The 16,816-nt window shown below is 47.2% G+C and overlaps 1 protein-coding gene across 1 annotated transcript in view; it reads left to right on the top strand.

Annotated features, from left to right (window-relative positions):
• Nucleotides 1–16,816, top strand: part of LOC147718279 (nicotinamide N-methyltransferase-like) — a 78,301-nt gene that overhangs the window by 39,749 nt on the left and 21,736 nt on the right. The window contains exon 2 of the mRNA XM_086966676.1: nt 7,355–7,562. Within this exon, the coding sequence (XP_086822802.1) occupies nt 7,355–7,562 (208 nt within the window). The remainder of the gene's footprint in view (nt 1–7,354; nt 7,563–16,816) is intronic.

Genomic DNA, 16,816 nt, shown 5'->3' with positions numbered 1-16,816 from the left:
ATTTTAACAACCCTCACGAAGTAACCAACTAGCTAGCAACCACTAAATACTTAACTGAGGCACTGAAGACGTCACCAAGGAGAAACCCGTCACGTTTTGCTGTACTAAGGACTGCACCTCGGGTCCAAGACAGGGCGACGGTCAAGGCAACGGCCCACTGCAGCCGTCCTGAACGGGAACCCTCGTGGAAGAGAACTTCGGGCCACTTTTGCGATATGCCGGGATCGATGAAGTGGGGCGCCTCCCTCAGGAATCTTCACACGAAGCTTCTCGAACTCTTCAGGCTTTTGGACCGGTACCGAATGACGTCGCCCTACGTTGGGCGCCAATTGGAGTTATGGACTTTTTGGTTCCGTCCAGAGGTGTCAGGGAACAACACCCAAAGACCCCGGAGTTCCACCTGCCTTGGTGCGCAAATGAACAGAAACACAGGCTTCTCGATGGTGGCGTCAAAGACCAAAGGTTTATTACTGCAGGGACACAGAAGTCACAGAAACCACACATGGGCAGATTCTAGGAGCCTGTTCAAATTGTACAAAGAGGGTTGCTCCTTATATACTAATGTTTAAGCTGGGGGCGAATTCCTTACATGTAATACATTCTCAAAACCTTTGTGTCTAAAACAATAAATATTTGGCGTTACACAGGAACCGTCGATAAAATCTGATACCAAACATTACGAAGAGGGGTTCCCACTAGTTCATCACAATCCCTTGTCAATATTGCATTCAAGAGCCGGACCGCCTCATCGTAAATTTCGTTACCTCCCCCTAATAAAGATTCAGAAGGAAAGGAACGGAGCCAGGTGTGGAAGATAGAAAAGCGGGATAAGGGATGTTTGTGGGTTGTAAATGGGCAAGGCTACCGGCTTCGGCCGCCTAATCATGATCGGGACAATGGACACGAGAACCAGTTCAGTTGGGCTGGCCTCGGGCAGAGGAGGCAGCCTTTGTCGAGTCATGTAGCTACAGCGTGATCTCGTTTAAGGTGCACGTGCCATGAAAGAGGTGAATCTCCGGCTAAGGCTACGTGTCCTTAATCGAAATGAAGTGATCAGAGGTTATTGCGTATGTGAGGGCAAGAAACACAAAATGGCTGCCATGATCTAAGATGGATGCCGTGAGTAGATCAGAAATGTGTTCATAACAGGAGTACTCTTGCTCGTAGCATAGCGAAAACACCAGGATATACTAAATAGATCATTTGCGGTTCGCTGATACCAATATTATGTATTTCCGACAACATTGAAAACACGGGTTCAAATCGTCACGGAACCTCAGGCCCGCTTCTAGCATTTCCGCTCGAGGCCCCTTCGCGATCCCTGGTCCATCGACTGGTGGGTCCCCACAAAGGTAACTTTTCTGTTTCTTGGGCTTTCCTGGTTGCTCCAGACTTGCCCTGACTCCCCACCAAGTGGTGAGTCCCTCAGAACTTGCTGTTCTGCACCAACACCATTCTTTGCTTTCTGCTTGGGTTGCTGTAAGGCTTGTTGGGTCCAATCAGGATACCGACGCTGCAGCACTCAACATCCTTTGTGGGACAGCACAAATCCAGCTCCTGGTTGTCGTCAATGCCTACTGCTCCTCCTGGCTGAAGAGTCAAGCTTCACCTTCTTCATCTGAAAGCACCCGACATTGGTGGGCATCCACTCATCACCTTTTTGGTCACTTGCTAGTGACCCAGACTCTGTCAACTCTGCTTTTAGATTCTTTGCATCTTCGATCCATCCTTGGATCCACCGGGACACTTTCGACTTGGTTGCCTGCAGCATTTTGCAGCAGATCGCCATTGAAAATGACAATGAAACCCGACATCAACAGATACCTACGCACCCGGCTCCCTGGGTGAGGTAACTCGAATACTCCAGTGCTCCAGTGTGTATTGACTCTAGAACTGCCTATTTCTAAAGGGGTTTGCTCCAAATCCTCTTCCAAGTGTCCATAATCTTTAAAATTCCAATCGCGACTTTCCCCGTAGAAGTTAATGGTGATTCACAGCTGTGTTTAGACACTGCACGTGTCCCCCGTGGGTCCCCTGTGTCACTACCTTGGGTGGTTACTGGTGACCCCAGTGGTTCAAAAGGCTCTAGGCCTTGTATCTATGTCAGTTGTGGTTCTTATACCACTTTCGTAATATATGATTTGGTACGCCCCTAGGGCTCAATGTATAATGTGCTAATTTACTGTGTGCTAAATACATTTACTGTATGTACTTTTGCCACCATCCTCATAAAGAGACTAGATGGATGTGTTCAAAATAAATACATATATTTTATATATAAACCTGGTATGGTTCTCCTTTCATTTAGTAATTCATGAGATTATAGACTGGTAAAACAAGCTGCTTTACATTCCTTCAAGACTTAGCCTGAAGGCTGCTCTCCACAGCTATCACTAGGATAGCTTTCTATACAGGTTGTCTTTAAACCTACCATCAATAAGGGTAATTTGGACTGGTGCAAGGTGACCACTAGGATAATGGATAGCATATGCCAGTCCAACTTCTCACACTTAGCACCAGGAGTGAATTGATTTCCAGCCTCACCATTATGGCAACACAAATTTGGGATGCCTCCCAACTAAGGAGGACTCAAATATCTGGATGAAAATTAAGACTGTTTTGCTTATTATCTTCACCCCATTCAGCCAGTAGAAGTAATGGAAAACCCTAAAAAAAACTCCATGATTAAATGCCTCAATGAGTTTCTTCTTCTCTCCCCTCTGAGTTTAATTCTAATTAGTAGCTGAGCTCTACGCAGCACCTCACAGTATAGGCAAACAGCTATGTTGTGACATACTGAATAACTAGTGAACTAAAGAAAGGTACATGATCATGCAGGGACAAATGTAGTTAATATTTATCATGACAAGCACTCTGGTTATTTAAATCTAGCCTTTCTCAATGTTCGACTTACAGTATCCCCTACAACTTCAAGCTCTGAGGAAGACCTCTATTAAAGTGATGGGCCCATCTAGAAAGTCAAAACAGATTAGCCTAATTTTAAGGATTTGAGGGCACACAGCTTGTGCTGAAAGGAACACACATATAACAAAATTATAAAAAAATAAGAAGATCTAGAATGCTTGGACTTTAAAGTTCCTTAAACTCTTAAGCGTGGCGTAGAATCCGCTGCGGTGCAAACATTTGCATAAGCGGGCGGGGCCACGTCGGCCAACGGACTTGCGCAGCTCAACGGAGGGAGTGCTGGTGACGGCCTTGGGCCGACTAACGCAACAAATGGGGTAAATGATGTGTGTGTGCCCCAATCCTGGGAGGGCCATACAGCTGTGGGTGATAAGATCAAATAAAATTTATAACCACTAAGGTATTAGTTTAGTGAACTATTACTATATATGGCATTCCCTGTCTATGTGTATGTTTGTCAATCAATCAATCAATCAACAAAAGCACTTATATAGCGCACTACTCACCCAGAGGGTCTCAAGGCGCTAGTGGAGAGGGGTCCGCTACTGCTCGAACAGCCAGGTCTTGAGTTGCTTCCTGAAGGCGATGTGGTCCTGGGTCAGGCGGAGGTGGGTCGGGAGGGAGTTCCATGTCTTGGCGGCGAGGTAGGAGAAGGACCGTCCCCCTGTGGTGGCTCTTCAGATGCGGGGGACGGCGGCGAGGGTGTGGCCGGTCGATCGAAGCTGGGAGCGTAGAAGTTGAGGCGGCTGTTGAGGTATCCTGGGCCTTGGTTGTGTAGGGCTTTGTCTGCGTGGGTGAGGAGTCGGAAGGTGATTTTATTGTTGACCGGGAGCCAGTGCAGGTCTCTGAGGTGTCCGGAGATGTGGCTGCGACGGGGGATGTCCAGGATGAGTCGTGCTGAGGCGTTCTGGATCCGCTGGAGTCTCTTCTGGAGTTTGGCGGTGGTTCCGGCGTAGAGGGGGTTGCCGTAGTTCAGACGGCAGGTGACGAGGGCCTGGGTGACCGTCTTCCTGGTCTCGGTGGATATCCACCGGAAGATCTTACGTCGCATGCGCAGGATGTTGAAGCACGACGAGGAGACGGCGTTGACTTGTCTGGTCATGGAGAGGGAGGAGTCCAGGATGAAGCCTAGGTTGCGTGCGTGGTCTGTTGGTTTGGGTGCGCTGCCTAGGGCGGGGGGTCACCAGGAGTCGTCCCAGGCGGAGGGTGAGGATCCCAGGATGAGGACTTCCATCTTGTCTGAGTTCAGTTTCAGGCGGCTGTTCTTCATCCATTCGGCTACCTCTTTCATCCCTTCGTGAAGGTTGGCTCTGGTGGTGGCGGGGTCGTTGGTGAGGGAGAGGATCAGCTGGGTGTCGTCGGCGTAGGAGATGATGTTGAGGTTGTGCTGGCATGCGATGTCTACGAGGGGGCTCATGTAGACGTTGAAGAGGGTTGGACTGAGCGAGGAGCCTTGAGGAACGCCGCAGATGACTTTGGTGGCTTCAGATCTGAACGGGGGGAGGCGGACTCTCTGTGTCCTTCCGGCGAGGAAGGAGATGATCCACTCCAGTGCCTTCTCCTAGATTCCAACGTTGCTGAGTTGCTGCACTAGTGTACGGTGGCAGACAGTGTCGAAGGCCGCGGAGAGGTCTAGGAGGATGAGGGCTTCTGTTTCTCCGTTGTCAAGCAGTGCTCGGATGTCATCGGTGGCTGCAATCAGGGCGGTCTCGGTGCTGTGGTTGGCCCGGAAGCCAGACTGCGAGAGGTCGAGGGATCCGTTCGTCTCGAGGAAGGCGGCCAGCTGCTTGTTGACGGTCTTCTCGATGACTTTTGCAGGGAACGGGAGCAGCGAGATGGGGCGGTAGTTCTTGAGGTCGGTGGGGTCAGCTGATGGCTTCTTTAGTAGAGCGCTGAGTTTGGCGTGCTTCCAGCTCTCCGGGAAGGTAGCGGTGTCGAAGGAGGTGTTGATGATGTCCCGCAGGTGGGGTGCGATGACAGCGTTGGCCTTGTTGAAGACGTGGTGAGGGCAGGGGTCGGTCGGAGATCCGGAGTAGATGGAGTTCATCGTGCGGACGGTGTCTTCGGTGCTGATCGGGGTCCAGGCGCGGAGGGTGGTGGTGGGGGGTGGTGGTTCGGTCGTGGCGTGCGTCGGTTGAGTGCTGAAGCTGTTGTGTATGTCCGCGATCTTGTTGTTGAAGTAGGAGGCGAGGGAGTTGCAGAGGTCTTGCGAAGGGGTGATGTTGTTGTTTCCGGTGTTGGGGTTGGAGAGCTCTTTAACGATGTTGAAGAGTTCCTTGCTGTTGTGTGCGTTGTTGTCCAGTCGTTCCTTGAATGCAGTTTTCTTGGTGGCGTGGATGAGTTGATGGTGTTTTCGGGTGGCGAGCTTGAAGGCAGTCATGTTGTCCGGTGTTGGGTCTCTGTGCCAGGTTCTCTCGAGGGCTCGGCAGTTCTTCTTGGAGCTCTTGAGCTCGTCGGTGAACCATGGGGCTTTCTTGCTACTGGGTCTGCTAGGTGGGGTCCTCAGGGGGGCGAGGTTGTCTGCGCAGTCACTGATCCACTTCGTGAGGTTGGTGGCCGCTTGGCTTGGGTTCGTTGCGCTGGTGGGTGGGTTCTTGCTCAGGGAAGTCGCGAGCTGGTTATTTAGTCACTAAGAAAGAAAGTACAATATATACGTAAAAAAAAGCATAGTATATATGTTGGACACTTTTCTATGTTGTTATTGTTGAATTACTTGTAAATATGTATTAATTGTTATTCATTTGAGAGTCAAAGTCCTTAACCTGTTATGAGTCAGAACTTTTATATATGTGTATAGTATTGCCCTGTATTTCTGTATCAATATAATATTTGAGGACTGCATGTTTCTACATACACATTCAAAGTGGTTCTGATTGCAAGCAAGTGTAGTAAACTAGTAAAGGGTGTTTTATATTCATAAAAGATAGAGTAAACATCTTCAATAGAAGTTGGAATTGAGAGGTTTGAAAATGTAACATAGACTACTCAGAAAATGTGTTGTATCTATATCGTGAGGGGATTTCCTTGATTGTTCCTCAATAAATGATCCCACTCCTCGTTTCCTGAACAGGATCGCTCCACGTTTTGATACTGATCAATTGCAAGGAGGATTGCAAGGGGAGCATGAAATAGATCTGAGTGTCGTCAGTGTACAAGTGGTCCTTCAGTCAGAAAGGCGACTACGGGGCAGATTTATCAAGAGTTAGAGTCGCCCTTGCATCAAACAAGGTGACACAAGGGCAGCGCAAGCACTTCCGTTAGATGTATTTGGCCACGCAAGGTCTGCGTGGCAGAGTGAATCCAGAGTAACACAAGGCACTGCCTTTCACTGCCTTTCACTGCCTTTCACTGCCTTGCATTACTCTGCCCTCGAAGACATATTTGGTGCATTACCTGATTTGCCAATGCAATTAAACCTGGGAATGCATCAACCTGTCTTTCTAGTAGAGGCGAAACAAGGAGAAATAGATAATATCTCCTAATTTCTTCCTCTTTCAACATGTGCAGCATTGTGCCTCAGATGATTGTGTTTGGGCAGGAAAGTGTCCATTCCTGCACAAAAACCAACCAAGCTGCGTCACAGGCACCCGTGCACCATGGGCCAAGAGTGCCTGCATCGGCTCCGAGCAGCCATAGGCGTGCCAGCGCAGAGGAGGTCTTCACATTGTGCCAAATATCTGCCCAGGGAGAGGCACATACAAGAGGTCCCCGTGCTGAAGCTTACGGTAGACCCAGGGTAGATGCTGAGAGGGAGTGGTAAACCCTTTAGTCACTGCTGGATTCTGATTATGCTCCTATTACTCCTTGCTTGGTGACACGTCAGTCATATACACTGTCCTAAACTCTTTATCAAGACATTCTGCATTGCAGTATCAAAGTACCAGGAATACATTAATGCTGTCTCCTCTGTTTATTATTTAATTAACTTTAGCATGCAATAGTACTGATTTCCCAATGACGGATTCCCCTGATGAAGAGTCCTACAGAGTAAAAAACGAGAACATCCATTCACTCCCTTAATAAAACTATCACCCTTGCAAGATGGGAATACATCAATGTGTTGTCTCACTAGCCCTGTAAACTCCTATCTTTTGAAGAAGTGATACTGATGTTGTGACCATTGCAGCTACCAAGATAGGTTTATTGTTCACAGAAGATCAGTACCTATCATCTTACTCCGTCTTCATTGCTCTTCAATGCGTCTTTTAATGCATTCTGGACAAGATATATGACTTCCAAATCTGAATCTTTTTTAGCTCAGTTTAATGCAATTGAACATTAATATTTTTGTTAAAGGTGTGGAGATGCTCCTCAGAATGGGACTAAAGGATAATTTAATTCGAATTTAAAAGAGATCTGAGGGGGAAACCTCCAATGTAATTTCTTTTGAAATCAATCAATTACCCAGTTCTGCTCATTTTTCTTACAGGTGTTGTGAAAGGAGAGATGCTGATTAACCTGTGCTTTGGTCCGTACTTTGAATGGATTTATCCAGCCTGTGACAATTTCACAGACTTCATTCTTGGAGCCTCGACTGATAAAAGCATCGCAGAGATTGACAAGTGGCAGAAGAATGAACCCGGAGCTTTGGACTGGAGTCATGTAGCAAAGGCACTCTGCGAGCTTCAGGGCAAAGGGTATGTGTTCTGCACCAGCTGATATTTTAATAGCAATGCTTACATTCATGACACTGATTCCAAAGACTCCAAAGGGGAGTAACATGTTCCTATAATTTGTTACAATGAAACAAGTGAGGATCAGGGCTTTGGACAAGATTTTCTCCATCTTTAAGTGAGCTAGCATGAAAGATTGGCTCTTACCTTTCCTTGAAATGAATCAACCAATCAAACATGTGGAGCCCGATGAATAAAACATTATGCAATCACACATTCTGGGGCAATTGTATGGAAGTGCCCCGGGGGCACACAAGTTGATTGCACCTGCTTGGTGCATCCTTGGGTCAATTTGGAATTAGAAATGGGGCTGTAGCAGCTTGTGCCAACCTCTTCTATAATACTAACAGCATAGGTGCACATAAAGTGCCAGAGCTATCATGACAGGGCATTCATTCATTTGCATGAGGGTGTGGCCTGCAGCTGAGTAATAGGGGCTCCGCTGTTTGTTAGGTGGATTTATGAGGTGTGGGTAAGGGAGAAGGAAGTGAGTGGAAGGTGTCTGGTAGGTTTGGTTGAAGTTTAGGCATTAGTTAATGTGTGAATGAATGAATGAATTAATGGCGTTTTTATACCGCGCAATACGAAAAGACATGGAAAGTCCAAGACTCCAGATAGCTAGACCAAAGGCCATTGGGAGAGCAAGAATCTAATATGCTTGAGAAAAAAAGCCAGGTATTGAGAAGTTTTTTGAAAATTGTCAAGGAGGATTGACTGGTAAGCTCAAGTGGAAGGGAGTTTCACAGTTTGGGAGCCAAGGTGGAAAAGGCTCTACCACCCCATCTAACCTTAGCAAACCTAGGGACTACCAGCCTATTCTTTGAAGATGAACGAAGCGTTCTAGTGGGGGTGTAGGCACACAGAAGAGATCTAATGCTTTCAGATCCTGAGCCATGGATAGCACCATGGGCCAGACAGAGAATTTTGAAGGAGATCCTAGATGGAATTGGGAGCCAATGAAGGTCCCTTCTGGCCATTGTTGCAGACGTCCTCCTAGGGAGGCTTAGAACCAATCTTGCTGCAGCATTTTGCACCATTTGGAGGCGAGGGATAGAGTCTTTATTGATGCCACCATAAAGGGCATTACAATAATCTAGCCTCGATAGTACTAGGCCAGCTGTTGCTTGTTTCCGGGCTACCAAGGACAGGTAAGGGGCAATGTTCTTTAAGATTCTGATGGTGCCACAGCAAGTAGACACTGTCCTATTTACCTGGGGGTCGAAGGAAAGGGCGGGATGAATATGTACTCCAAGGTTCTTAGCAATAGGAGTGGGAGTCGGGCAATCTCCCAGGGATGGAGGCCACCAGTCCTTTGACCAGAGATCTTGGCTCCCTCCGAAGACCATAACTTCGTTTTTTTCACTGTTCAATTTTAAGAAATTACATGTCATCCAATTGGAGACTGCCTCCATACAAGCTCTAAACTTGGAAGCTCTAAATTTGGAGGCGATCTCACAGACTGGCTGGGTGATGGATACCAAGATCTGTCTGTCGTCAGCATATGACAGCACGTCCAGGCCAAAGGATCTTACCACCTGTGCAAGTGGGGTAACATAGATGTTAAACAGTAAAGGGCTCAATGAAGAGCCCTGGGGAACCCCACATTGCACCTTTTGGGGATCGGAGAGGAAGTTGTCCATTTTTACTCTCTGCTCCCTGTGATGGAGAAAGGAGGAGAGCAAACTGAGGGCAGTGCCTCCTAATCCGATATCCTTGAGCCTGGAGATCAGTATTGACGGGGACATGGTGTCAAAAGCTGCTGTGAGATCTAACAACACAAGCAGCGAAGGATGTCCCTTGTCAACCTCAGATCGAATTTTGTTTGTCACAACAGTGAGGGCAGACTCAGTGCTGTGAGCTGATCGAAAGCCGTGCTGGGAGCTATCAAGCATGTTGGAATTTTCAATATAAGTGGACAGATGTTGATTTATGTGAGGTTCCAGAATCTTGGCTGGGGCCGGGAGTAAGGAAATAGGACGGTAATTATTCAAGATCCCTGGGTCTAAGGAGGGTTTTTTGCAGAGGCCTAACAATAGCGGTTTTCCAGGAAGAGGGAAAGATACCCTCTTGGATCGCGAAGTTCATAACTTCCAGTAGCGGGGGAAGCACCGACCCTCTGCAAGATTTTAAGATTTTTAGCGGGCAGGGGTCAAGAGGCGAGCAGGGCTTTGTGGCATCAAGTAAAAGATTGAGATCTTCTATAGATAAAGAGGGACAACATGTAAGTGAAGGTTTCAGCAAAACATCAGTCTTTCCATTTCTATCAGGGATGGAGAGGGAGGATTCTGGTGCCTTAGCGTTATGCTCTTGGTTTCTAATTTTGAGCACACTATAGATATCCGCAATCTTATCATGGAAAAAACTCGCTAAGCTGTTACAGAGTTCCTGAGTTTCGATGGTAGGGTCAGCTGGTCTGTGTGCCGAGAGAGTGTTGATAATGTTAAAAAGGCTCTTTAGGGGATTTTAGGGATGTAGTCGGGTTAGTGAAATAGTGCCTTTTTTCTTACATTATCGCTTTCTTATAATCTCTAAGAAGGGATTTATGCAGGGCTTTCCCCCGTGGATCAGGATGAGCAATCCAGGACCTTTCTTGTTGCCGGCATTTCTGACGCATGGTTTTTAGGCGGTCAGAAAACCAAGGTTGAGAGGGGCTCTTTCGGGCTGAGTAACGTAGTTTGGCCGGGGCAAGAGAGTCCATAGCAATAGTTAGGGCATTAAAAAGATAAGAGGCAGCCCTATTTGGATCCTCCAGAGAAGGACACCTAAGATTGTTCATAAAAGGTGAAAGAGTATTATCATTTATAGTTTTATAATTCCTTCTAGTGGACCAAACATCAGTCTTTGGTTTGTTGCCTGGGTTGGAGTTTACTTTAAGAAAAAAGGGAACTGCCAGATGGTCGGACCAAGAGAGGGGAATAGGGGTGTCAGTCCTAAGTCTGGCATCATTAGAAGAAATGCAGTCAAGCGTATGAGAGGCCAGATGTGTGGGGCCATTGACCAATTGGTGCAGTCCACATGCAGCTAGACCATCTATAAGTCCTAGCATGTCCTTCGAATCTGTGGCCTCTAGATGGAAGTTAAAATCACCCAGAATGGTGAAATGGGGCCTGTCAACATAGGGCTCAATGAGTTTAAGAATTTCGTAAGGAAAAGTCGTTTTAGGGCATGGGGGTCTATAACAGAGAATTCCAGAGAAAGACTCAGAAGGGAGAAAGGTAATGGAGAAATACATTGCCTCAAAGGTGTCTGATGGTAAAGAGAGAGGTTTGGTACAACAAGTAAAGAGGTCTCTAAACAAGATTCCCAGCCCACCATCCCTACACCTTGTCCTATCAAGTCTGGACAGGGAATAGCCCTCAGGAACTGCGTCCATGAGATCTGGGCCAGCGGTTTCAGAGCCCCATGTTTTGGTGATAAAAACCCAGGGTGGTTTGTTTTGAGAAACAAAATCGTTAAAGGCAACATTATTTTGTGCCAGAGATCTGGCATTTAACAGCAGGCCTGCCTCATGTAGAGAGGAAAGAGCGGGCAGCTGATTTCCGATTGTGGCAGTATTTTTATGGCAAGGATAGCTAGTGCGCCTAGAACGTAAAGTCCTCTTACAACAGTGAACAGTAGCCAAGTCCTCTGGGGATAAGCTAAAATGGCACAAACTTGGCACAGGTCTAGGAGCCAGAAGAGTAGAATTAGAGTACTGGCCATTTGTTGTGCAATGCCTTGTAAGTTATGGATCAGTGTCTTGAACTGGCATCTATTCTGGATTGGGAGACAGTTTAGTTTTTATAAGGTGTTGGTCCTTCTTTGGAGGTTGAGAATGTGTGTGGTCTGTTTGTAATGAGGGCCTATGTGATGTTTCTTATGGTGTAGATCGAGAGCATTGAAAAGGTGTGGATTCAGGCATGTGTGACTGTATTGATTAGTTTCTTCATAGATAACTTAATATCCAGAATGATGCCAGAGGGTGGTCCGAGTTGTCTAGGCCACCAGATGCTGTTCCATGGCAAGGTGTAGTTCCAAAGATGAGGACTTTTGTCTTGTCCTTGTTGCGTTTGATGCAGGTTTTCTGTCTGCAATGTTCATCATGCATCTATAAGGCTTTGGTGGTACAGGGGTCTTCGGACAGTGAGAGAATGAGCTGGATGTCGTCTGTGTAGGAGATGATGCTGAGTCCATGCAATCTGAATTTATCAGCCTGGAGAGTCATGTAGGTGTTGAAGAGAGTGGGGGCGGGGGTCAATCCTTGGGGACCTCTGCAGATGATCTTCTTTTGCTTCGAGCTGAATGGTGGAAGATGGGTCCTCTGGATTCTACTGGTGAGGTATGAGGTGATCAATTTGAGGGCATTTCCCTGTATGCCAATGTGGTTGAGTTTGCTGACCAGGATGTGATTGGATACAGCATCAAACATGGCTGGCAGGTCCAGAAGGATGAGGGCTGTCATTTTTGACAGGTCAAGGAGGGCTCTGATGTCATCAGGGCTGTCTCAGTGCTATGATTTGCTCAAAATTTAGACTGGGAGGGATCATAAACAGTGTGGTATTCTAGGTTTTGAGTGAGTTGCTGGTTAATTGCTTTCTTGAGGACCTTTGCTGGAAAGGAAAGCAATTGATCAGACGGATTACTCTCTTTCCCCTGAGGTGGAAGCCGGGGCCACTCTTACTTTCCCTCTATACAAATTGTAACGCGTGTGAGCTGTTAGCATTTTAAAGCCTGTATATATTTTAATGGTGCAATTTTACCTCACTCAGCGAGGCGATTCTGCAGGCGAGACTGAAGTCGCTTGTCAGGGCTCTGCACACCGGCGCAGCCGATTCAGGCGCTGACGCCGGTACACAGAGGGACAGCCGCCATCTTTGGGGTAGGCAGGGTAGCGGTCCAGCTCTCGGTTACCTCCCACTTTCCTCTTCATGCATTTAAACAGATGGGCTTCCCGTCCGGGCAGCGGGCGGGCGCAGCGGGCGGACGCAGCGGGCGCGCCTAAAGCAAGCCCGTCTGTGCCTGTCCATGCCTGGCCCGTGCCTAAGGCCAGTCCCCCTGTCTGTCGGACGGACTCTAGTCGTATTAGCTGGAATAGAGATCAGCTCCTTCAATTGAGACCAGCGAGATGTCTGTCTACTACTCGTTGTTGCCCCTGCCACCTGGAGGACACCCCCTTTAATTGCTCACAATGTAACTTTACTCTCCCTCCCTGGTGCAAACGCTCCTCTCCACTTCCCAGCTTGGCCAAGCGCTCGACTCACCCTTCGACGCTGAAACGGGTTTGATTAATTGCCGCTCCCTGCCACGCCATTCCAGTGAGATTTGGATGTCAATTGTCTCTGACGCTTGGGATGTTCTGTTTCTCACAGAGTCATGGATTAGGGACACTTCCAACCCTGATATCCACCTGGCTACTCCTCCGGGTTACCTTTTGAAGGGTATCAATCGAGAAGGGGGCAAAATAGGAGGGGGCCTTGCCATTATCCTAAAATCACACCTTAATCTGACCATTAGTAAACTCACGAATATTGGGATGATTGAAGCTATGTATTTTACCATTGCAGATGCTGCGGCGGTAATCCTTGCAGGTATTTTAGTTTACAATCCTCCTACTGCATTAGTTCACCTGACGGCAGATCTCTCCCTTAAACACCCACACTTTATAGTGCTTGGAGATTTTAACCTTCACGTGGACAATTTACTCTGTACGCAGGCCACTCATTTGTTAGAAACCATGCAGGGCTTGAATTTGCTTCAATTAGTTAAGGGTCCAACCCATAAAGCTGGGCACACGCTCGACCTAATTTTTTCTAACTTCTCGAATATTAAGGTCTATCCATCTCTTCCTCTTACCTGGTCAGATCACAATCTCTTTCCTTTTGACCTAGATCTGCTTTCTGGACCCAGACCTGCTGTCCTAGGTAAAGAGATGGGAAGAAAGTGGCATAAAGTTACGTGTATGGCTTTGGATCCCTTACTTTGCTACCAGCCGGCCCCCCTGTCTAGTAACATTGATGAAATTGTGTCCAAACTTAACTCCGCTCTGCTCCTTGCCATTGACTCCATTGTCCCTCTACAACCTATTACTTCTGCTAGAACCCGACCCTCTGCCCCATAGTTCTCTCCGGCCCTTCGTGAGGAAAAAAGCCGCTGCAAAATATTAGAATGTAAATGGCGACAAAATTATGACCTTGAGTCTAAAACGAATTATAAGACCGCCCTAAAAAAGTTCCTTAAACTAAAATGAGTCACTATGAGAGACTTCTTCTCTCTTCAAATTACTAATGCTAAGAACTCTTCAAAAACCCTCTTTAGCATTGTTAAGGACTTTGTCAACCCTCCCACCAGGGCCTCTCAGAACCCCTCTAGCCAGGCACTATGCAATGGCCTGTCTGACTACTTCCAAGAGAAAATCGATAATATCTGATCCTCGTTCCCTACGGATTGGATTCCTCCGGCTCCCCTTGTCAGGGACCCGGAAACTGCATCTTTGCAGTCTTTTAACGAGTTGACTACTGAGACCGCATTAAGGTTGTTTACCCAGTGCAAATCTGGTTCCCCTTCTGACCCAGTCCCTGCCAAGGTCATGGGTGACTTGGCTCCTTTATTGGTCAAACCTTTTCTTTCTATCTGGAATGCCTCCCTTTATCATGGCAAATTTCCGACTGCTTGGAAGGAGGCTTTGCTGGTCCCCATTCTGAAAAAGTTGGACGCTGATCCAGCTAAATTTAGTAACTATCGCCCCATATCTCTCCTCCCCAAACCTGCAAAAATTTTGGAAAAGGGCGTGCAGCTACAATTGACAGAATATCTAGAAAGTAATCTTTCATTCCACGATTCTCAATCTGGATTTAGAACGGGTTTCAGCACAGAGACTGCTCTCTTGGAGGTATCTGAAATGATCCATGAGTGTGTGGATAGGGGCGAGGAGGCCATGTTGGTCCTCCTCGACCTATCCGCCGCTTTTGACACGGTTTCACATAAGATTCTTCTAGATCGTCTGAGGCAAGCTGGAATTGGTGGCACAGTTCTGTCCTGGATTGAGTCCTTCCTTATAGGAAGATCTCAGAAGGTGGTTCTCAGGCCTTTTAAATCAGAGGGTAAACCGCTTCTTTGTGGCGTCCCGCAGGGCTCTGCCCTGAGCCCCCTGTTTTTTAATGTTTATCTCGCACCTTTGGCTAGAGTGGTGGAATCTTGGAGGGGTCAGAGTGATCTCATACGCTGATGATACTCAGCTGGTGTTCTCTTTTAGAGATCACTCTGACTCCACCTTTGCCAACTTCCGCCATTGTCTGGACAATGTTTGCGCTTGGATGACCACCAACCACCTTAGGCTTAACACCGATAAGACAGAGGTCCTATTTTTTAACCAGAAAACGCTGCTGTCTCCTAGTTTGTGGTGGCCCATAGTGATTAACCATCCGCCCACTCCTGTCCAATCAGTACGCAACCTTGGCTTCCAGTTTGATGATGCTCTCTCCTGCAAAGCCCAAATTAACAAGGTCACATCAGCCTGTTTTGCGAAACTTCGTATTCATCAAAAAGATCTTCCCATACCTCCCCATAGATGCCCGCAGAACCATCATTCAGGCCCTCATTACATCACACCTGGATTATGCCAACAGCTTGTACGCCGGTGCCCCTCAATATCTGATTGAACGTCTGCAGATTATGCAGAATGCGGCGGCAAGACTGATTGGCAATATCCCTTATCGGCAGTCGGTTGCTTCCTATTGCAAGAATCTACATTGGCTTCCCATCGCATGCCACATCCAATTCAAGATTCTTACCCTCGCCTTTCGTGCTCTTAACGGTCTTGGTCCAGGATACTTGAAAAAGCGAGTGGTAGTATCTCAATCAGTTAGATCGCTGAGATCTAACAGTTTACCCCTCCTGATTGTGCCACGCTTCCGACGATCCAGAATGGGCGGCAGGGGGTTTGGCATAATGACTGCCAGACTCTGGAACAGCCTCCCACTTGATCTTAGGTTCAGCCCATCTGAATCCCTTTTTCGTAGTAAATTAAAAACGTGGCTGTTCTCCAGGTCCTGAATTTATTCCTGAACTTAGTCTTGATCCTTTTCTCTACTTCTGAGCCTTCTGTCCTAGCGCCGGGACACCCCTTCGGGGGTAGCCGTGTGCTCTATAAGCTACTTAAATAAATAAATCAGTAGTTCTTTGATTCAGCTAGGTCCACCAATGGTTTTTTCAGGAGGTGCCTTACTTCAGAGTGTTTCAGTGTCCTCTGGGAAGCAAGGTGATGGAGGTGTTCAGGACTGTCTCGTTGGCAATAGTCTTGCTTCCTAGGTGGAAGGCGTTGATGGGGTTCATGATGGAGATAGTGCCTTGTGTGGTGAGGAGGTCCCAGTGGATGAGCAGGTATTCAGGTTTTGAGTTTGTGAGTGTGAGCTGATTGATTCTGGCAGAGGGCTGTCATTCAAAGTTTTCATAGATGGCTGAGATCTTGTTGTGGAAAAAGTCAGCACAGGTGTTGTGCAGTGTCTTGGCAAGTGCCATGTTGTTTTCAGTGGTTTCTGGATTGGAGACCTCCTTCACAATGGTAAAGTGTTCCTTGCTGTGGTTTAAGATAGCTTTGATGCAGTCTGTTAGGGCATTCTTCTTTCTTCTTTAAGGCGGCAGTCCTAGTGGTTGGGAGCTGTCATGAAGCTGGTTCTGTCCTCCCTCTTTTTGCTGTTGTGCCACTTCCGTTCTAGTTGCTGGGAGTTGCACTTGGTAGATTGCAGTTCCTCGGTTAAACAGATGGGTCTTTGGTTGGTCCTTTGACCTTAGCTGTCTTTGCAGGGTGATAGTGTAGGCACATTCTATGATCCACTTGGAGAAGGTTTTAGCTGCTTGTTCTGGGTTGTGTGTGAAGTCTTGGAGGTGGGAGAATTGTTCCACATGCCTTCTGATATTTCTGGTGCTAAAGCACCACCCAAAAAAAATGATTGCTTAGGAATTCTATACAATTCCATCTGGGGAATCAAAGACCATTCCAACATTTGTCAAATGTAGCCTATGTGACAAAACGTTGTCAAGGGGCACAGGGACAAAGTATTCATGCTGAAAAAATATCATGCTTTACCACCTAAAAACAATATCATAGCAGGGCTCGTAAATGGCACAGAGATGGAGAGGGACCATCTACCTCCAGGCCTACTACATCTCATCCTATAGAGACAGTGCCCACTGAAGTGAAGTGTTAATGCCCCAAAATTACAACTGTATTGAGGGCAGTT

The sequence above is a fragment of the Lissotriton vulgaris genome, chromosome 4_1 (genome assembly GCF_964263255.1).
Source record: "Lissotriton vulgaris chromosome 4_1, aLisVul1.2, whole genome shotgun sequence".
NCBI lineage: Eukaryota > Metazoa > Chordata > Amphibia > Caudata > Salamandridae > Lissotriton > Lissotriton vulgaris.
The sequence above is the reverse complement of the archived record's forward strand: the minus strand, read 5'-3'. Positions and strand labels throughout refer to the sequence as shown.